This window comes from Oncorhynchus masou, chromosome 31 (assembly GCF_036934945.1).
Source record: "Oncorhynchus masou masou isolate Uvic2021 chromosome 31, UVic_Omas_1.1, whole genome shotgun sequence".
Lineage (NCBI taxonomy): Eukaryota > Metazoa > Chordata > Actinopteri > Salmoniformes > Salmonidae > Oncorhynchus > Oncorhynchus masou.
In genome coordinates, this window is record NC_088242.1 from 78,167,797 (window position 1) to 78,190,834 (window position 23,038).

A 23,038-nucleotide genomic window follows, 5' to 3' on the forward strand; every position below is an offset into this window, starting at 1 on the left:
AAATACACGATCAACCTTCCCAAATCATAAACATAAATTATTATTTAAAGGTATGCTCTGAGAAGGCTCATAGAAGACAGGCTATGTACACACTGCCCACAAAATGAGGTGGAAACTGAGCTGCACTTCCTAACCTCCTGCCAAGTGTATTACCATATTGGAGCCACATATTTACCTTAGATTACACAGACCCATAAAGAATAAGAAAACAAATCCAATTTTGATAAACTCCCATATCTATTGGTTGAAATACCACAGTGTGCAATCACAGCATTGTAAATTATTTCCCCTTTTGTACTTTAACTATTTGCACATCATTACAACACTGCATATAGATCTACCTTGAACTTTGACGTCTTTATTCTTTTGTGAGTGTAATGTTTACTGGAAATGTTTTATTGTTTATTTCACTTTTGTTTATGATCTGTTTCACTTGCTTTGGCAGTGTAAACATATATTGCCAATGAAGCCCCTTGAATTGAAATGTAGACAGAGAGAGAGAGAGAGAGAGAGAGAGAGAGAGAGAGAGAGAGAGAGACAGAGAGACAGAGAGACAGAGAGAGAGAGAGGTGTCCTGTCTGAGTAATGCTCCCGGCATTGACAGACACACCAATAGACAAAGCATGGATACTTGCAGGTTGTGTTGACCAAATGTCAGATGGGGTCTGCAGTGAGCCAGCAAGCAAATGAGGGTAAGCAACCAGGCTTAAGCTCTTTATGGTAGTTATTTGTCTTGATTATTGCAAATTGCACAATCATTAATTAATGTCTATGATAAATCTATTGTATTAAAATAATTACATAAATTGAGAGAGAACAAATATTTTGAACATCATTGTTTACTGTCAGTGGCCAATAAACAGATTATAAAGTACTCTTGGGAGCAGATAGCCTACCAGTGTGAACATATGTTCAGTGTTTTCAATGCAACCCCATCCACCTTAAGTGTACACATCTTCTTTTTGATTCACTATTTTCTTGTAAGCTTTCAGAAAGACTTTTGAGTCAGAAAGCTTATGAGCACTATGAAAATATTATACAAAGTTACAGTTTAGACTACCTTTTTGGTTGTTGCTAGGGGACAAAGACATTACTATTCTATTGGTTTTCCTTAAGTTGAAAACAAAAACATAAATCCCTGCAAATGTTTGTGTTTTTGGTAACGCTCAAGTAAAAAAATAACTGTAGTATTTCAGGTTTACAAATATTTCAACAGTTAAAATTACTAACACATGAATGAGTAGATAGCAGCTGTTGTTACGAGGTTAATCTTTATTGTTCCTTGAATGATGCTCCCTCTAACACTCTTAAGAAATTAGCACAATCCAATTTAAAGGTGCTTGCATTACACTGATCGATCCTCAAGAACAAAACAGAGTGACACTATTGAGGCACAATATTCCATTGGTATTATTATAACAACCCTAATCACCCTTACTCATATCTACAAATGAAGACAACCCACTCAGATTCCTCACGATTGTGAAACCGTTGAGTGATACTTGAATTGGATACATATGATACAGGGATTTGCTGAAAGTAGAAGTATTTTAGATTGAATTGCTACATTAAATGCTGCCACATGTTGGTTATTTCACTTTCTGAAGAATATAACTTATAAATGCCTTAATTAGCTTTGAGAAACTAAATGATATGACAATGTTCACTTCTTCATCTTCTAGTTATACAGCCAAGTAAGCCAACCCCCTCTCCAGCAGAGATTTCGTTTGGTGAAACTTCCTCCCCCTCTTCATTCATACCCCCTGCCATAATTGTCACTGCCCCATCCAAAGAGGACCTCTATGCTCAGCCACCCACCAAAACTATAGAGGAGGCAAACAAGGAGCCAAGACCTAGAAGGCAACCAATCTGTGTTGGTAGAGCCATCACTAACAAGGCATAACGATTTTGGAAAAAGTAAGGTCACACAAATACTACAGGCCTGCCATCCCCTTGAGCCAATGATTCCCTATTCATCTGTGCTATATGAGTGCTAGATGTACCAATTGCAGTAATCCATTATAAGAAGTGGTAATAGATATGTACAGATTTGAGGAACAAAGTAATTTCTGGTGCTTTTTGGATGCATTACATATATTTGTTGTAATTTTTCCCCAGCCTTAGAAAAAGTGGGGATATTATTGTACTATTTAATGTATATGAGGAATGATTCAAGTGGATATCGTCATATTCGTGGGGGAAAAAAGCTATTTCTAAATAGATGTAAATAAACAAAGTAATTTAATTTCTGAGGGGAAGCGGATCTCACCGTCTTGAACCCCGGGAAAGCTTGTAGTCGTCCATTTAATAGACAACGCACCGAGTGTGTGGTTTCCTGCCATTCATACTGTTTTGAATGTGTCTGGACGTATATTCGCGTACTGGTCGCATTTTCTGTCATCACAGAACGAATGAACCATCATCTCGGGTGTCCAAATAACAATGGAGAACGCTGCAGACTCTGACCCGGACCCCATAAAGCTGAAGTCGATCAAGAACAACAGAACGTTCACAGTACCGCAAAAACACAGGGTAAGCAACATGCATACAGTAGCTACTAGCTAGTGGGCATTTTATTGTTATGTGGACCACGTATTCTTTAACAAATTACCGGCACCCTAATGGTCAGCAAGGATACATCAAATGACGCCACTTCATTTAGTCGGAATGTATTTAAAACGATTTTATAATCTGGACACATACGTTGATACGATTGCAAGTCGGGTGCTTTGTCAGTTTAATTTGGAACGTCACTCTCGCAAACCCTGACACGCAGTGACGTTACCGGCCCAAAAGTTTTGTTTTGATGTCCATTCACACCGTCAATGGAATGTCCTGTCCTTAGAACTCTGTGACCTAGACAAAGCTGCCTGGGAGATCCCTATAAATCCCAGCCAGGTTAATTTGGGCTGTATCAAACGGCACAGTGCTGAGAAAGTGATATGGGGCAATTCCAAGTTAACAGTGACGCTGAGACTCACCTTTTAACTTTAAAATGAATGCCAAGCTAATACCATTGTTAGTAAAGTTTAACAAAAAATACAACTATATGCAGAAGTGAACATTTTACTCAAATACATTTACTTGAGAAACAGTGCAGATCCACATTTTGTAACATAATGACAGTAAAATCTCCTTCAATTGTTTATGTGACCACGTTTTCCAAAAACTCTTAACTATCTCATTCGAATAAAGATTCAAATATGTCTGCAGAAAGAATGGGGTGTCAGCTATGATATGACACCTTGAGTTTGACAAACTGTATTTTGGTTATTTAACTACTGTAAGTGAAGTGGATCAAAACCCAGTAACACAATTGTTGTTCTTAACTGGCTTGCCTGGTTAAATAAAGGTTAAATAAAACAAATTTACTACAGAAGGCAAATCATTTCTACAAAACCTTATATAAATGTTGATATTAGTTGGCATTTACTTCAACATGATTGTGTTGTGATTTATTTCTAATACCTTTTATATTTCTAAGATATGTATATTGGTTGAGAAATATATATATATATATACACACACACACACACACACACACACACACACACACACACACACACACACACACACACACACACACACACACACACACACACACACACACAGTGCCTTGCGAAAGTATTCGACCCCCTTGAACTTTGCGACTTTTTGCCATATTTCAGGCTTCAAACATAAAGATATAAAACTGTATTTTTTTGTGAAGAATCAACAACAAGTGGGACACAATCATGAAGTGGAACAACATTTATTGGATATTTCAAACTTTTTTAACAAATCAAAAACTGAAAAATTGGGCGCGCAAACTTATTCAGCCCCTTTACTTTCAGTGCAGCAAACTCTCTCCAGAAGTTCAGTGAGGATCTCTGAATGATCCAATGTTGACCTAAATGACTAATGATGATAAATGCAATCCACCTGTGTGTAATCAAGTCTCCGTATAAATGCACCTGCACTGTGATAGTCTCAGAGGTCCGTTAAAAGCGCAGAGAGCATCATGAAGAACAAGGAACACACCAGGCAGGTCCGAGATACTGTTGTGAAGAAGTTTAAAGCCGGATTTGGATACAAAAAGATTTCCCAAGCTTTAAACATCCCAAGGAGCACTGTGCAAGCGATAATATTGAAATGGAAGGAGTATCAGACCACTGCAAATCTACCAAGACCTAGCCGTCCCTCTAAACTTTCAGCTCATACAAGGAGAAGACTGATCAGAGATGCAGCCAAGAGGCCCATGATCACTCTGGATGAACTGCAGAGATCTACAGCTGAGGTGGGGGACTCTGTCCATAGGACAACAATCAGTCATATATTGCACAAATCTGGCCTTTATGGAAGAGTGGCAAGGAGAAAGCCATTTCTTAAAGATATCCATAAAAAGTGTTGTTTAAAGTTTGCCACAAGCCACCTGGGAGACACACCAAACATGTGGGAGAAGGTGCTCTGGTCAGATGAAACCAAAATTGAACTTTTTGGCAACAATGCAAAACGTTATGTTTGGCGTAAAAGCAACACAGCTCATCACCCTGAACACACCATACCCATTGTCAAACATGGTGGTGGCAGCATCATGGTTTGGGCCTGCTTTTCTTCAGCAGGGACAGGGAAGTTGGTTAAAATTGATGGGAAGATGGATGGAGCCAAATACAGGACCATTCTGGAAGAAAACCTGATGGAGTCTGCAAAAGACCTGAGACTGGGACGGAGATTTGTCTTCCAACAAGACAATGATGGAATGGAACAATGGAATGGTTCAAAAATAAACATATCCAGGTGTTAGAATGGCCAAGTCAAAGTCCAGACCTGAATCCAATCGAGAATCTGGAAAGAACTGAAAACTGCTGTTTACAAATTCTCTCTATCCAACCTCACTGAGCTCGAGCTGTTTTGCAAGGAGGAATGGGAAAAAATGTCAGTCTCTCGATGTGCAAAACTGATAGAGACATACCCCAAGCGACTTACAGCTGTAATCGCAGCAAAAGGTGGCGCTACAAAGTATTAATTTAAAGGGGCTGAATAATTTTGCACGCCCAATTCTTCAGTTTTTGATTTGTTAAAAAAGTTTGAAATATCCAATAAATGTCGTTCCACTTCATGATTGTGTCCCACTTGTTGTTGATTCTTCACAAAAAAATACAGTTTTATATCTTTATGTTTGAAGCCTGAAATGTGGCAAAAGGTCGCAAAGTTCAAGGGGGCCGAATACTTACGCAAGGCACTGTAAGTTTACATACACTTAGGTTGGAGTCATTTAAACTTGTTTTTCAACCACTCCACACATTTCTTGTTAACAAACTATAGTTTTGGCAAGTCGGTTAGGACATCTACTTTGTGCATGACACAAGTAATTTTTCCAACAATTGTTTACACAGACAGATTATTTCACTTATGATTCATTGTATCACAATTCCAGTGGGTCAGCAGTTTACTGTGACTGTGCCTTTAAACAGCTTGGAAAATTATAAAATGTCATGGCTTTAGAAGATTCTGATAGGCTAATTGACATCATTTGAGTCAATTTGAGGTGTACCTGTGGATGTATTTCAAGGCCTACCTTCAAACTCAGTGCCTCTTTGCTTGAAATCATGGGAAAATCAAAAGAAATCAGCCAAGACCTCAGAAAACAAATTGTAGACCTCCACAAGTCTGGTTCATCCTTGGGAGCAATTTCCAAACGCCTGAAGGTACCACGTTCATCTGTACAAACAATAGTACGCAAGTATAAACACCACGGGACCACGCAGCCGTCATACCGCTCAGGAAGGAGACGTATTCTGTCTCCTAGAGATGAACGTACTTTGGTACAAAAAGTGCAAATCAATCCCAGAACAACAGCAAAGGGCCTTGTGAAGATGCTGGAAGAAATGTATCTATATACTCTCTACAATTATTCTGACATTTCACATTCTTAAAATAAAGTGTTGATCCTAACTGACCTAAAACAGGGAATTTTTACTTGGATTAAATGTCAGGAATTGTGAGAAACTGAGTTTAAATGTATTTGGTTAAGGTGTACAGTGGGGCACAAAAGTTTTTGTCAGCCACCAATTGTGCAAGTTCTCTCACTTAAAAAGATGAGAGGCCTGTAATTTTCATCATCATCACTTCAACTATGACAGACAAAATGAGAAAAAAAATCTAGAAAATCACATTGTAGGAGTTTTAATGAATTTATTTGCAAATTATGGTGGAAAATAAATATTTGGTCATCTACAAACAAGCAAGATTTCTGGCTCTCACAGACCTGTAACTTCTTCTTTAAGAGGCTCCTCTGTCCTCCACTCGTTACCTGTATTAATGGCACCTGTTTGAACTTGTTATCAGTATAAAAGACACGTGTCCACAACCTCAAACAGTCACACTCCAAACTCCACTATGGCCAAGACCAAAGAGCTGTCAAAGGACACCAGAAAAAATGTAGACCTGCACCAGGCTGGGAAGACTGAATCTGCAATAGGTAAGCAGCTTGGTTTGAAGAAATCAATTGTGGGAGCAATTATTAGGAAATGGAAGACATACAAGACCACTGATAATCTCCCTCGATCTGGGGCTCCACGCAAGATCTCACCCCGTGGGGTCAAAATGAACGGTGAGCAAAAATCCCAGAACCACACGGGGGGACCTAGTGAATGACCTGCAGAGAGCTGGGACCAAAGTAACAAAGCCTACCATCAGTAACACACTACGCCGCCAGGGACTCAAAACCTGTAGTGCCAGACGTGTCCCCCTGCTTAAGCCAGTACATGTCCAGGCCCGTCTGAAGTTTACTAGAGCGAATTTGGGAGATCCAGAAGAAGATTGGGAGAATGTCAGATGAAACCAAAATATAACTTTTTGGTAAAAACTCAACTCGTCGTGTTTGGAGGACAAAGAATGCTGAGTTGAATCCAAAGAACACCATACCTACTGTGAAGCATGGGGGTGGAAACATCATGCTTTGGGGCTGTTTTTCTGCAAAGGGACCAGGACGACTGATCCGTGTAAAGGAAAGAATGAATGGGGCCATGTATCGTGAGATTTTGAGTGAAAACCTCCTTCCATCAGCAAGGGCATTGAAGATGAAACGTGGCTGGGTCTTTCAGCATGACAATGATCCCAAACACACCGCCCGGGCAACGAAGGAGTGGCTTCGTAAGAAGCATTTCAAGGTCCTGGAGTGGCCTAGCCAGTCTCCAGATCTCAACCCCATAGAAAATCTTTGGAGGGAGTTGAAAGTCCGTGTTGCCCAGCAACAGCCCCAAAACATCAATACTCTAGAGGAGATCTGCATGGAGGAATGGGCCAAAATACCAGCAACGGTGTGTGAAACCTTGTGAAGACTTACAGAAAAGGTTTGACCTCTGTCATTGCCAACAAATGGTATATAACAAAGTATTGAGAAACTTTTGTTATTGACCAAATACTTATTTTCCACCATAATTTGCAAATAAATTCATTAAAAATCCTACAATGTGATTTTCTGGATTTTTTTTCTTCTCATTTTGTCTGTCATAGTTGAAGTGTACCTATGATGGAAATTACAGGCCTTTCATCTTTTTAAGTGGGAGAACTTGCATAATTGGTGGCTGACTAAATACTTTTTTTGCCCCACTGTGTGTGTCTGTATGCATGTATGCATGTACACTGCTCAAAAAAATAAAGGGAACACTTAAACAACACAATGTAACTCCAAGTTCATCACACTTCTGTGAAATCAAACTGTCCACTTAGGAAGCAACACTGATTGACACATTTCACATGCTGTTGTGCAAATGGAAAAGACAACAGGTGGAAATTATAGGCAATTAGCAAGACACCCCCAATAAAGGAGTGGTTCTGCATGTGATAACCACAAACCATTTCTCAGTTCCTATGCTTCCTGGCTGATGTTTTGGTCACTTCTGAATGCTGGTGGTGCTTTCACTCTAGTGGTAGCATGAGACAGAGTCTACAACACACACAAGTGGCTCAGGTAGTGCAGCTCATCCAGGATGGCACATCAATGCGAGCTGTGGCAAGAAGGTTTGCTGTGTCTGTCAGCGTGGTGTCCAGAGCATGGAGGCGCTACCAGTAGACAGGCCAGTTCATCAGGAGACGTGGAGGAGGCCGTAGAGGGCAACAACCCCGCAGCAGGACCGCTACCTCCGCCTTTGTGCAAGGAGGAGCACGGGGAGCACTGCCAGAGCCCTGCAAAATGACCAGAAACAGACTCCATGAGGGTGGTATGAGGGCCCGACGTCCACAGGTGGGGTTTGTGCTTACAGCCCAACGCCATGCAGGACTTTTGGCATTTGCCAGAGAACACCAAGATTGGCAAATTCGCCACTGGCGCCCTGTGCTCTTCACAAATGAAAGCAGGTTCTCACTGAGCACATGTGACAGACGTGACAGTCTGGAGACAACGTAGAGAACGTTCTGCTGCCTGCAACATCCTCCAGCATGACCGGTTTGGCGGTGGGTCAGTCATGGTGTGGGGTGGCATTTCTTTGGGGGGCCGCACAGCCCTCCATGTGCTCTCCAGAGGTAGCCTGACTGCCATTAGGTACCGAGATGAGATCCTCAGACCCCATATGCTGGTGCGGTTGGCCCTGGGTTCCTCCTAATGAAAGACAATGCTAGACATCATGTGGCTGGACTGTCAGCAGTTCCTGCAAGAGGAAGGCATTGATGCTATGGACTGGCCCACCTGTTCCCCAGACCTGAATCCAAATGAGTACATCTGGGACATCATGTCCCGCTCCATCCACCAATGCCACTTTGCACCACAGACTGCCCAGGAGTTGGCAGATACTTTAGTCCAGGTCTGTGAGGAGATCCCTCAGGAGACCATCCGCCACCTCATCAGGAGCATGCCCAGGCTTTGTAGGGAGGTCATACAGGCACGTGGAGGCCACACACACTACTGAGCCTCATTTTGACTTGTTGTAAGGACATTACATTAAAGTTGGATCAGCCTGTAGTATGGTTTTCCAAATCCAGACCTCCATGGGTTGATAAATTTGGTTTCCATTGATAATTTTTGTGTGATTTTGTTGTCAGCACATTCAACTATGTAAAGGCTTTGAGCAGTGTGTGTATATATTTATGTATGTATGTGTGTGTATTAATGTGTGTGTGTGTATGTATGTATATATATATATATATATATTAAAGAAGAAAAACACATCTATGCCGAAAATATAAACTTTCAGTTTTCATTTGACACCAAATTTGATATGCTCCTATAAACTGCACATGTTGGTGCTCATGGGTCCTTTACAAGGAAATTACAAAATTGCCAAAATGATAAAGCTTTATAGCAAAACTTTAAAAGCTACATTGTCATACTTTTCCCCACGTTGTATGTATAAAGAAATGTTGCAATGTCATTAGCAATAATTGCAAAGAAATTGATCAATTATTGAAAAAGCATGCATTTCCTCTCTTCTGTCAGTTTGGGAACTGTAGGAGTGTGAAAGAATTTGAGAAACTGAACCGAATCGGCGAGGGAACATATGGAATTGTGTGTAAGTTAACCTTGATCTGTTAACACAGGATTGGTGGCTGTTCTTAGAAAGAGATTATTAGATGGTGTAATTCACAGTACTGTCCAGAGCAACACAGATTAGGCCTACGCATAGGCCTTATTTAATTACCGGTAAGAACACTTCATACTGTACAACTGTCTAAGTGCCTGTAAGCCTAGGTTAAAACACTGTATCCCGTTCACAGACAGAGCTCGAGACACCAGGTCTGATGATATTGTAGCCCTGAAGAAGGTCCGGATGGACAAGGAAAAGGATGGTAGGCTTACAGCTGGGTTCTCAGCCACTTGCCTTGCTTCAGTTGCTTTTAGCAAAGTATACAATCGTTTTCAGACATTTCCATCATATTATTAGGTTATCTCTGTTATTTATGGCCTTTGTTATGTTCTGTGTTTGTTTGACTTGTTGTTGTTCTACACACAGGGATCCCTATCAGTAGTCTGAGAGAGATTACCCTGTTGCTCAAACTCAGACACCCCAACATAGTGGAGTTAAAGGAGGTGGTGGTGGGAAGTCACCTGGAGAGGTGACAGCGTACACTCCTCACAGTACACTCCTCACAGTACACTCCTCACAGTACACTCCTCACAGTACATACACACATCCCCTCTAATTATACTGGAACCCTTATTCAATATGCAATGATAACATCTTCAGAAATGATTAAGCCTAGACCTACTCTTTCTTAACAGATAAAAACATTTGTTCACATACTTTTATTTAATGCTTGTGTAACAGTTTACAATTTTACATTAAGTTGTCATTTCTACAGTAACTCAACTTTGTTGTTCCATAGTATTTTAGTTTGTGTGTATTCAGTATTTACCTGTCCCATCTTGGTTGACTGTATTCAGTAGCCTACTCATCAGTAATTGATTTGTGTGTCTCTGCTCAGTCTCTTCCTAGTTATGAGTTACTGTGAGCAGGACCTAGCCAGTCTGCTAGAAAACATGCCAACACCGTTCTCAGAGGCACAGGTACAACAGTGAAAAGTATTATGTATTAATGTCCTCTTGTCTTGTTCTTCTACTGTCTTGACATTACACAACATTGATTGTTTTAGAGAACTGTGTGTTGAAATGTCTCTTTTCTCCTTCAGGTGAAGTGTATAGCTCTGCAGCTGCTGAGAGGTCTGGATTATCTTCACCTCAACTTTATTCTGCACAGGTCAGAGACGTTCACTGTCAGGCTCCATATCTCAGACTTGTGCTGTTATTTAGGATGGAATCTCCAGGATGGAATATCCAGTCTGTTGTGGGATATATTTATTTGATTGTAATAATGGATCTGAATTCTGTAATGAATTTGTAATGCGTACTCTTGTGTGCAATTTTTCAATGCTTAGACTGTAGTGGTCTTTTAGATTGCTGTGATTCGTATGGTTACTTTATTAAATGTCATGACTATGTGGCAGGGATCTGAAGGTGTCCAATCTTCTGATGACAGACAAAGGCTGTGTAAAGATTGGTGAGTCATCACCATACAACCGCTGTGCTCCTGGATTACGTCCGTATGCATGTACTGTACTACGCAAGTCCTTTCCCTGAACAACAATACCTCAATGATTTTAAATTTGCACTGTTGTAAACAAAATGCTTTAATTGTACTGTTTTCACTTCTGATAGTGAATGTTTTACATACTGTAGCATGCATAACATTTAGCAATGTGCAGAACAATTATTTTGACATAGTTTATAACCAGTTTACAGCATTATTCAACAGCTGTCGGTTATTGTGTGTGTAAAAACATGCTTCTGTCGATGGTTGATTGTGCTAATGCTTCCCTCTCTGTCCAGCTGACTTTGGCTTGGCACGTTGCTATGGTATCCCCCTACAGCCTATGACGCCCCGGGTGGTGACATTGTGGTGAGTCAGTCCTTTAACCTCAACTTTCTCCTCAGGCACTGATACCTAACCCTCCCTGAGCCTCATCAGCTCCTGTTATTTCTCTCACTCCAGGTATAGAGCCCCAGAGCTCCTCCTAGGGACCAAGACTCAGACCACAGCCTTAGACATGTGGTAATTTGTTTTAAGTCTCTACTTTGTCCATGCACATAAGATACATGGGTCACAGATCCTTTTAAACTTATTTAGAGTTTTGTCACTATCACAGAGCTCCCTCTCTTCCAAATAAGCTTTAACATACAGAGAGAGTTGTCTATGTCATGTATGTAGTTGTCTCCTTTCAGTTAGTGAACTTTAATCTGTTCTAAATAGGATCCTCTCTGTTCTAAATAGGATATTCTCTGTTCTAAATATGATCCAATCATCTGTTCTAGCAGAGAGTCTCCCATCCCATCTGTACATCAACCCTCCAGAGAGTATTTTCATGGCACAGCCACCAATGTTTATTACCATACCATTTGTATGAACATACTGTATCTCATATTTATCCAGGGCAGTGGGCTGCATCCTGGCTGAGCTGCTTGCACATAAACCTCTGCTGCCAGGGGGTTCTGAGATCCAACAGGTGGACCTCATAGTGCAACTGTTGGGTACCCCTAATGAAAACATCTGGCCGGTAATGAATGTCTCCTAGTGCTGAGCGATAAACCAAAATGTTTTTTTTTTTTAATTGTATTTTTGTAGACTAATTGACCTACATGGGTTCAATTTGAATTCCATTTAATTCAGGGGTTTTCTGTGAGCTCAATGCGCACATTGCGCTGCAGTTTCTCTAGAGATAAATCAGATCATGTCCAAACTGTGACGTAGTAGAGAGTTGTAGTTTGTAACAGGCCAATATTCTACATAGTTTAGTGCAGAAAACTTGATCATTAACTACAATGACCATAATCCATCACGTGGTTACTTGTGTTTCTTTTATGCCTGCTACATAAAAGACAGAAGAATGCACGATCAAGAAGGGATACATAGAGAGTAGTTGCTTCGAGGTATTGCCTTATTTACTTTGAAGAACTACTAAAATATTTTGTCAGACAGCATAGGCAACAGATCTATAGAGATGAGATGATGTCTTGGAATGAAATAAGTCATCAAATAAAACAAATGTATATACACAACAACTGAAATATTTCATTAGTAATTTTTTATTTTACCTTTATTTTACTAGGCAAGTCAGTTAAGAACAAATTCTTATTTTCAATGACGGCCTAGGAAGAGTGGGTTAACTGCCTGATCAGGGGCAGAACGACAGATTTGTACATTGTCAGCTCGGGGATTCGAACTTGCAACCTTTTGGTTACTAGTCCAACGCTCTAACCACTAGGCTACCCTGTGTATAATGATGGTAAATAAGTGTTAAGCAGTGGTGAGCAGTCACTACCATGATAATGTTTTTATTCATTGATTTATTCTGTGTTATAGCATTCAACCCACAAAATGCATAGGGAATTTAATGTCTAAAAAACATTTTCAAATTGAAAATGGTTGTTTTATAATCTAACCAAAACCGACCCCCAAATCAAACCAATCGCTCAGTACTACTTTCTCCTAAACAATCACAGAATTTAGGATTTTACCATTCCATAAGTTTAATTTGAGTCACTTTAATGTTGATTCATTTTACAATATGCAACAACCAATGATAGTAGTTTCTCCTCAAAAAAGGATATTGTTGGTTAACCCCTGTCTGTTGTGTTAAAATTTTGCAGGGCTTCACTCGTCTTCCCCTAGTTGGACAGTACAGTTTGAGGAAACAACCATACAACAATTTGAAGAATAAGTTCACCTGGTTGTCTGATGCAGGGCTGCGTTTACTCAACCTTCTCTTCATGTACAATCCTCTACGCAGGTAACTACCAAAGAACAAACCTGCTCAGCATTATAAATACATGAAGAGACCTGTATACAGTTCTACACATTGATTCATTCACATATTTACACAGAAACCTTCCATTAACACATGTGCAATAATACTTCCTTTCACTCCTCCACGGCTCACAAGTGTTTGTCTCTCTTAGGGCCACAGCTAAGGACTGCTTGGAGAGTTCCTACTTTAAGGAGAAACCTTTGCGTAAGTGTGGCTATATGGGTTATATGACAGAAATGATTGGATCAGTGTTTGTGAAATTAAAGAAGTGATTAAGGTCTCTCTCTTTTTTTTAGCTTGTGAGGCTGACCTGATGCCAACCTTCCCTCATCATCGCAATAAAAGGGCAGCCCCAGCTGTAGAGAGCCAATCAAAACGCAATAAAGTGTAACTTCATTAACATCCTTGATCACAGTTTAATTAAATGAATGAATATCTTAATGTTTACTACTACACAGATTATGCACCTGGTTGTAAAAATATGTTGTCATAGAATGCATGTAGCTAGCAGTAATTATCCAAATCAATGGGGTGATGGTAAGCTTTCAAGTATTCCACAGTTCAGTCCTCAGTTACTGCTTGCAAAATCCAATTTCTTTCACTGTGTGTCTGAATATCCAAAAGTATGTGATTAACATGCATAAGTTCAATTTAATTCACCAATGTTGCTTTGTTTTTTGATGGATGTTGGTTAACCTTTGGCAGGTTCACATAACCAATAGGATTTGGTTTGCTGTATTCATGTACATAGACATTTTTTATCCCATGAAATTCAATGAATATTGTAGTTTTAGTTTTTAATAAACTGCTTTTTCAAATTGTGTGTGGAAATTTAGTTACATGTGCTGCCTTTCCAATTGATGTATCTGTTTTAAATTACCTGATTCAAAACTTGTGGACAAAAATTTACATTACATTTACATTTAAGTCATTTAGCAGACGCTCTTATCCAGAGCGACTTACAAATTGGTGAATTCACCTTCTGACATCCAGTGGAACAGCCACTTTACAATAGTGCATCTAAGTCATTAAGGGGGGGGGGGGGTAGAAATGAATAAAGGTTGTAGTCTTTATTAGCCAGTGATCTGCTATATACAGTCAAGGTCAGAGGTTTACATACACTTAGGTTGTAGTCATTAAAACAAGTTTTTCAACCACTCTACACATTTCTTGTTAACTACAGTTTTGGCAAGTCTGTTGTGTCATGCACAAAGTAGATGTCCAAAGTGATTTTTCCAACAATTGTTTACAGATTATTTCACTGTATCACAATTCCAGTGGGTCAGAAGTTTACTGTCACTGCCTTCAAACAGCTTGGAAAATTATAAAATGATGTCATGGCTTTAGAAGATTCTGATAGGCTAATTGACATGAGTCAATGAGAGTACCTGTGGATGTATTTCAAGGCCTACCTTCAAACTCAGTGCCTCTTTGCTTGACATCATGGGAAAATTTTAAGAAATCAGCCAAGACCTCAGAAAACAAATTGAAGACCTCCACAAGTCTGGTTCATCCTTGGGAGCAATTTCCAAACGCCTGAAGGTACCACGTTCATCTGTACAAACAATAGTACGCAAGTATAAACACCATGGGCTCACGCAGCTGTCATACCGCTCACGAAGGAGATGCGTTTTGTCTCCTAGAGATGAATGTACTTTGGTGTGAAAAGTGCAAATCAATCCCAGAACAACAGCAAAGGACCTTGAAGATGCTGGAGGAAACCGGTACAGAAGTATCTATAGCCACAGTAAAATGAGTCCTCTGGTCTGATGAAACAAAAATAGAACTGTTTGGCCATAATGCCCATCGTTATGTTTGGAGAAAAAGGGGGTGGCTTGCAAGCCGAAGAACACCATCCCAACTGTGACGCACGGGTAGGCGGCGCTTTGCTGCAGAAGAGACTGGTGCACTTCACAAAATAGATGGCGTCATGAGGAATGAAAATTATCTGGATATATTGAAGCAATATCTCAAGACATGTCAGGAAGTTAAAGTTTGGTTGCAAATGGGCCTTCCAAATGGACAATGACCCCCAAGCATACTTCCAGAGTTGTGGCAAAATGGCTTAAGGACAACAAAGTCAAGGTATTGGAGTGGCATCAAAGCCCTGACCTCAGTCCCATAAAAAATTTGTGGGCAGAATTGAAAAAGCGTGTGCGAGCAGAGGCCTACAAACCTGACTCAGTTACACCAGCTCTGTCAGGAGGAATGGGACAAAATTCACCAAATTTGTGGGAAGCTTGTAGGCTACCTGAAACGTTTGACCCAAGTTAAACAATGCTACCAAATACTAATTGAGTGTATGTACACCTCTAACCCACTGGGAATGTGATGAAAGAAATAAAAACATATCACTATTATTCTGATATTTCACATTCTTAAAATAAAGTGGTGATCCTAACTGACCTAAAATAGGGAATTTTTACTAGGATTAAATGTCAGGAATTGTGAAAAACTGAGTTTAAATGTGTTTGGCTAAAGTGTTTGTAAACTTCTGACTTCAACTATAATAACACGGATAATGTAAAGGTGAAATGGAATAATGACACATCTTTTTTTTATTTTTATTCTGGATTTACTAAATCAGGTTATCAAGGATATGTGTAACTGCAGTGAGATCCCCTCTAGGACCAGAACTGACACCCCCAACTATACAGACATAGCAATACTTGACAATATGATCATGTCTGTCATGGAACTATTATTTCCAATGCTCAAATTCAGAAATAGAAAAGGGCTCTTGTCCCCATCTTCAGTCACATAACATGTCAGAGAAATACTGAAATGTAAACACCTCTCCCACTCAATGATAAGCTGTGTCCTCAGTCACTCATACAGTCAACAAATCTTGACGAGATAAAAATAAATAATGGTAAGTAACACTGCCTGTAAAATAGGGACAGCTCTAGTGGGGACTGGGAGAGGGGGCAGCTATGGACAGTCAACTCAATTCATTTAAAAGCAGAGCGCTCCTACACAAGACATACATTAAGGCTGCGTTGAAACAGGCAGCCCAATTCTGATATTGTTTTCCACAAATTGGTATTTTTACCACTCACATCAGAGCCATTCAGAGCTGATCCGATTAGTCAAAAGACCAATTAGTGAAAAAAAAAGCAGAATTGGGCTGCCTATTTAAACGCAGCCTATGACTTACACACATGCAAGACAAGAGCTATGTTAAATGCAATTGATCAAAAGCTCTTCACCCTTCCTTCATAATGATTAACAACTTAAAGTGCAGGATGGCAAAAAAATATATAGTCTCAGTCTTCAGGACTGCAATAGTGTATGATCGGAGGGAAATGGTATGAGGTTAAATGCTTCATCATTCTTGCCAATGCAGGTTAGTCGAACAAATCCAAGTTTGTAGTGTGGTAGTACTGTAGCTACTACTTGACAGGAGGTTGTATGAATGGGGCTTGAGAGGAGAAACAGGGTAAGGAGTAGTGAAGCCCCTGGCTGACCAGGACCTCTTAGCCCTCCTGTCCAAAGTCCTCTGTGAACTTCCTGACCTTGAACAAGTCTTCACTGTTGACTGTCGGACGCGTGGTGGACAGTGACCGCAGCATGTCAGACTGGAGGGCAGAGGGACAAAGCATTAGCATTGTTCAGTATTTGTACAAATATGATTGTGTAATGCCTGAATGTGTAAGCAAAATGTGAGTGTCTGTTGTGGATGTTTCTCACCATGCAGACGATGGGTTCCAGCAGCTTGTCGCTAGGCACATCCATCCAGGTTAATTCTATGGCAGCTGGGTCCCCAGGCGAACACGGGGTCAGAAGGTCATCCACCATCAATTGACTGTTGGCACGGGATGGCCCTCGCACCTAAGAGTACCACAACAAACAAATTCTGAAATCTCTTTAATAGCAGAGAAAGAGAAACACCTTTAGTGTAGTGTACAAGAGTCGACTACAATAGAGTTACTATATCATGGGCAATGTTTAATCTAATCTGCGTGTTGTCACGCAGCTCCCCAGGACTGCCACGCAGCTCCCCAGGACTGCCACGCAGCTCCCCAGGACTGCCACGCAGCTCCCCAGGACTGCCACGCAGCTCCCCAGGACTGCCACGCAGCTCCCCAGGACTGCCACGCAGCTCCCCAGGACTGCCACGCAGAAATATCAGCCCATGGAGAGAAGCACAAGATTGAACTTTCTAGAGTTTTCTCTTCTTAACACTATCAACCTTTCTCTTTACTGTGATCGAATCAACTCAATATTAGCCACTTTCAATGCAACATACTTAAACAAAACAAACTACGGAGGATGTTTTGTTGTAGGTAGAATACTTCGGAGTAGGATTCTATTGCACACGACCCAGCCCATACTCTACACAGACCTGTGGGGCATAGCCAATCAGAGCTGCAGTAGGCCTTTATGCAAATAGACCATTGCAATATATATGGATCTGTGCTATTTACTATGAACTGGACTGTGTTACCAGCTGTGGTCTTGAGTAGATAGCTTGTTTTGAGATCAAAGCAAGAGCTGCATGTAGCCACGTGTGCACATTTTGTTCATATCTTTTGCATTGTTGTATTTTGAGACAGGCTTGAATAAGCTAAGTAGCCAATAGACAGAGGGTAGCATAATTGGTCTGATTCTCTTTAAGATTGATATGGGAATAATAATGCATTTGATTTTGTAAAGTGGTTTCTTGTATCAAAAACAACATTTTCATTCACCTTGTCTAAAGAACAAGTGGATAAACAGGTTCATGTCAAGCCCGACATGTTTTTTTCTTCTTCAATGGAATGTAGGCCTACATTGAATACCACACATTGGCTGCTACTGTAGGATGAATGATAGAACAGGTATTTAAACGTTAAAATGTTATGGGATGTATTTTCTCCATTGTTTTTGATGGTAAGCCAGTCTGGTAGACCTACATTATGAGCAAATAGTCACAGTAGCCTAGTTGGCCACTGTTAAAACTAACTTAAAGCAGGTTCAGCCTGTGTTCACAGTAAATGCACGCTGGAAGTTGCACAGAATTTTCACAAATTCAGACCCGAAATTTGCTCAGCGAGGGAAAAATTTGAGGGAACATCATAGGTATAAATTACCTTTTTGAAGTGTGTGGCTGACTGCACTTTCCTGACAGGCTGCATGAGGGCATCTCGTACAATGACGCTGATGTCAGCCCCGGAGTAGCCTTCTGTCTTTTTGGCGAGCTGACGAAGGTCTGCGTCACTCAGGCTGTGGGGTGTGTTGCCCAGGTGCAGCCGGAACATCTGTGACCTGGCGGGCTCCTCTGGGAGAGGGATGTAGATTCGCTTCTCAAACCTGACAGTGACATAATTCTGATGAGAATGCTTGACGATGACTATTGTATCCATTAGGAAATAATTTTGCTTGAACAATACAACACAAAACATTTCCCATTTTGGGTGCTTATCTACTGTTCTACAAACATTTAAAGAAAACTCCAGGACTGGTCTTCCACTCAATGGAATCTACATTAATATGTACACACAGTATAAACAAATATTCAGGCTTTATCATTACTTTTGTGAATCTGTTAAACAACAAACATACTGTATATCCCATCCCAACCTGCCCCCTTATTGATCACTGACCTTCTACGGATGGCAGCATCCAGAACCCAGGGAATGTTAGTGGCCCCAAGGGTGAGGATTCCATCGTTGTTGTTGCCCACACCTGCCATCAGAGAGTAGGAATGAAGACTATGTAAGCCTGTTGCTTATATAGAACATGTTACGCATTGAATCGGAAAGGTCAAGTCAACTGATGCAGTAGACTTTTAAGTTAAGTCCTCTTTGATGGGGTGTTTGTTGGATCTGAAGTCTTAAAGCTGTCTTGGCAGAAAGTGGGGAGTGGGTATTGACTGTAGACTAAATTCTCACCTTGCATCTGTACCAGGAACTCGGTCTTAATCCGCCGGGCTGCCTCACTCTCATTCTCATTCCTGGAGCCACAGAGCGAGTCCACCTCGTCAATAAAGATGATGGAGGGCTTGTGCTGGCGGGCAAGATCAAACAGGTTCTTCACCAGTCTGATGGATAGAGAGAGAAAGAGAGGCACAAGCATTCAACAGGATACTTATGCTCGCTTCGAGGCAAGCAACACTGAAGAATGCATGAGAGCGCCAGCTGTTCCTGGACGAGTGTGTAATCATAATCTCCATAGCCGATGTGAGCAAGAGCTTTAAACGGGTCAACATTCACAAGACCGCAGAGCCAGACAGATTACCAGGACGTGTACTCAAGGCATGCACGGACCAACAGGCAAGTGTCTTCACTGACATTTTCAACCTCTCCCTGACCGAGTCTGTAATACCTACATGTTTCAAGCAGACCACCATAGTCCCTGTGCCCAAGAACACTAAAGTAACCTGCCTAAATGACTACCGTTCCGTAGCTCTCACGTCTGTAGCCATGAAGTGCTTTGAATGGCTCACATCAACACCATCATCCCGGAAACCCTAGACCCACTCCAATTTGCATATCGCTCCAACAGATCCACAGAGGACACAATCTCAATCGCACTCCACACTGCCCATTCCCACCTAAACAAAAGGAACACCTATGTGAGAATGCTGCATTGGCTACAGCTCAGTGTTCAACACCATAGTGCCCACAAAGCTCATCACTAAGCTAAGGACCCTGGGACAAAACACCTCCCTCTGCATCTGGATCCTGGACTTCCTGACGGGCCGCCCCCAGGTGGTAAGGGTAGGCAACAACACATCTGCCACGCTGATCCTCAATACAAGGTCCCATCAGGTGTGTGTGCCGAGTCCCCTCCTGTACTATTGGCCAAGCATGAATCCAACACCATCATTAAGTTTGCTGACGACACAACAGTGGTAGGCCTGATCAACGACGACACAGACTATAGGGAGGATGTCAGAGACCTGGCAGTGTGGTGCCAGGACAACAACCGCTCACTCAACATGAGTATGACAAAGGAGTTGATCGTGGACTACAGGAAAAGGGGGCCGAACAGGCCCCCATTCACATAAAAAGGGCTGTAGTGGAGCAGTTTGAGAGTTTCAAGGTCCTTGGTGCCCACATCACCAACAAACTATCATGGTCCAAACACACCAAGACAATCATGAAGAGGGCACTACAATGCCCTTTCCCCCTCAGGAGACTGAAAAGATTTGGCATGGGTCCCCAGATCCTCAAAAGGTTTTACAACTGCAAAATCGAGAGCATCCTGACCGGTTGCATCACTGCCTGGTATGGCAACTGCTGTGCATCTGACCATAAGGCGCTACAGAGGGTACTGCATACGGCTCAGTACATCACTGGGCCTAAGCTTCCAGCCATCCAGGACCTATATACTAGGCATGTCAGAGGATGGTCCAAAAAATTGTCAAGACTCCAAACACCCAAGTCATAGACTGTTCTCTCTGCTACCGTTTGAGCTCCAAGTCTAGGTTCAAAAGGCTCCTTAACAGCGTCTACTCACAAGCCATAAGACTGCTTAACAATGAATCAAATGGCCACACAGACTATTTGCATTAACCCCCCCTTTGTTTTGACACCGCTACTACTCGCTGTTCATCTATGCATAGTCACTTTACCCCGACCTCCATGTACAAATTACTTCAATCATTGACTCGATACAGGTAGCCACTGTATATAGCCCGATTATTGATATGGAGTGCGTTTTTTTAACTTTAGTTTATTTCGTAAATATTTTCTTAAAACTGCATTGTTGGTTAAGGGCTTGTAAGTAAGCATTTCACAGTAAGGTTGTATTCAGCGCATGTGAGAAATAAAATTAGATTTGACACATATCAGTGAGATTTTGGGGGATTTACATGAACAGTAGAATTACAAATAAGAAATTATGTCTCACTTCTCACTCTCTCCAAGCCACTTGGACATGAGGTCTGATGATGACACAGAAAAGAAGGTGGAGTTGTTGGCTTCTGTGGCTACTGCTTTGGCCAGGTAAGACTTTCCCGTCCCAGGGGGTCCAAAGAGAAGAATCCCTCTCCATGGAGTGCGTTTGCCTGCAACCAGAGATACATTCAAGCATAATGAACAACTAGACAGAATACACATTCAGTATTATCATTATGGTGACATGTCCATGCAGAAGATAGTGGGAAAGAGAGTATATATGTGAGGGGAAAAAAAGGCAGTCTAACCTGTGAAGAGGTGAGGGAATTTAATGGGCAGGATTACAGCTTCCTTCAGGGCCTCCTTAGCTCCCTCTAGCCCAGCTACATCGTTCCAGCGGACATTGGGCTTTTCCATCACAATGGCACCTGTACCATGACATGGGTCAGTTTAGCATCAAAGTTAATTTCCCTCATGGACATCAGACACAGTTTAGACAGCTGGTGTGTGAAAGAGGAGACAAACACACACTCACCCATCAGTTGCTCCTGCAGTTTCTTTCTCTCTGGGTTTTCACCCTCACTGTCACTGTCACTCCTAAAAGGAATGTGTAATGTGAAAAACTATTTGGTGCCGGTGACTATGTGGCACTTATTTGATTTCTCTCGACTCAACCCCATTCGATGTGTGGAACGGATGTGGGTGGGTCTGTCTACATAAGGGTGCTATTTTTTTTTACAAAAGCTCTGACGAAGGCCGTCAGGCCGATGCGTAAGCTTATTACAGATCAGTGATACTATCAAGAGCAGTGTGCGGTTTCCTTTTTCCTTCATATTGTCTGTTTGGCAAATTGTTATTTCCTAGGTATGCTTGTGTTAATGTAGGACAGTGTCTGTGTGAACAGATGTGTGACAACATACTTATCATTACTCTGTGCTTCCTTGACAGGCTTCTTCCCTGTTTTTTCTTTGTTTTTCAAGAAATCTTTGAGTTTCTCGGCCCGGTCTAGGTACTGCATACACTTCCCACGTATGCTCTCCTTTGCCTTGTCACTGTGTGCCTCATCTGGAAGAAGAGATCAAAACACATGACTTTTTGCCTTCAAAAACAACAACCTAATTTCTACTCTGAATACTTAAACAAATTGGACTGTGGACAGAAAAATATTACATTTCACACTCACACTTGATAGCATGCAGGAAGTACTCCACTGCATGCTGGTAAAGGCGCAAGGCTTCCTCATAGTTCTTGTTCTTGTCCTCCTCTGTGGCTTTGGTCACAAGATCAATCGCTTTCTGTGAGGTAAGAGAGGAAAGGATGAACCATATAAATGAAACAGGGGAGTCCAGGTTCAGACCAAACAAATAAACTGTAGATTTACCTTTAAGGTTGGAATCCATAAACTGTAACAGATTATATGACATTTACAGACGAATAACTACTAGTATTCACTAGACTTGACAAGCAAACTATTTTGTTTGGAAGACATTCCTCGTAACAGTTATTTGTGCCAATGGTCAAACTACCAACAGTGGAAAATGTGGTGTTATTGTTGTAGCTACAGTATTCAGTTCAATAACAAGTTGACTGGTAACTATTAAGCAGAATGTATAATAGTGTAGCTAGTAAACTAATGGTGATAACGTTAGCTAGCTAATGTTTTGCTACCTGTAATGTTGACGTTGTCATTTCATCTCACTCTTTTTCTCTTCGCCCAGCGTCTCTGATGCTAATTCAAGGTATCTTTCAAAATACGGTTGCTATATTGTCAGGAGAGGATTTGCTACAAAATCATGACAAAGGTAGCTTCGCCAGCCTATTTGACAGCCACTGCCCAGGCAACAGCAACAACCGTAGCTAGTGGTAACTACAGACGTTCATGCAGCGTCTGCGTCACTCTGGAAAGAGAAGAAAAACAGAAGTACTGACGCCTAGCG

The 23,038-nt window shown here is 41.3% G+C and overlaps 2 protein-coding genes across 2 annotated transcripts; one reads left to right on the forward strand and one right to left on the reverse strand.

The window, feature by feature from the left end:
- Positions 1-2,298: 2,298 nt before the first annotated feature.
- cdk10 (cyclin dependent kinase 10) lies at positions 2,299-14,096 on the forward strand. The gene is made up of 13 exons (XM_064952055.1): positions 2,299-2,532; positions 9,416-9,488; positions 9,694-9,765; positions 9,930-10,032; positions 10,402-10,483; positions 10,606-10,673; positions 10,921-10,973; positions 11,303-11,372; positions 11,466-11,525; positions 11,904-12,027; positions 13,121-13,260; positions 13,430-13,482; positions 13,575-14,096. Exons 1-13 carry the CDS (start codon positions 2,443-2,445, stop codon positions 13,667-13,669), a joined length of 1,083 nt encoding a protein of 360 aa, XP_064808127.1. The 5' UTR covers positions 2,299-2,442; the 3' UTR covers positions 13,670-14,096.
- A 237-nt stretch (positions 14,097-14,333) lies between these two features.
- vps4a (vacuolar protein sorting 4 homolog A) lies at positions 14,334-22,988 on the reverse strand. Its single transcript, XM_064952054.1, has 11 exons — positions 22,770-22,988; positions 22,285-22,396; positions 22,022-22,166; positions 21,637-21,698; positions 21,410-21,529; positions 21,115-21,271; positions 19,152-19,300; positions 18,864-18,945; positions 18,351-18,570; positions 16,969-17,109; positions 14,334-16,856 (listed from the first exon to the last, which is right to left on the reverse strand). Exons 1-11 carry the CDS (start codon positions 22,788-22,790, stop codon positions 16,755-16,757), a joined length of 1,311 nt encoding a protein of 436 aa, XP_064808126.1. The 5' UTR covers positions 22,791-22,988; the 3' UTR covers positions 14,334-16,754.
- Between the last annotated feature and the right edge of the window lie 50 nt (positions 22,989-23,038).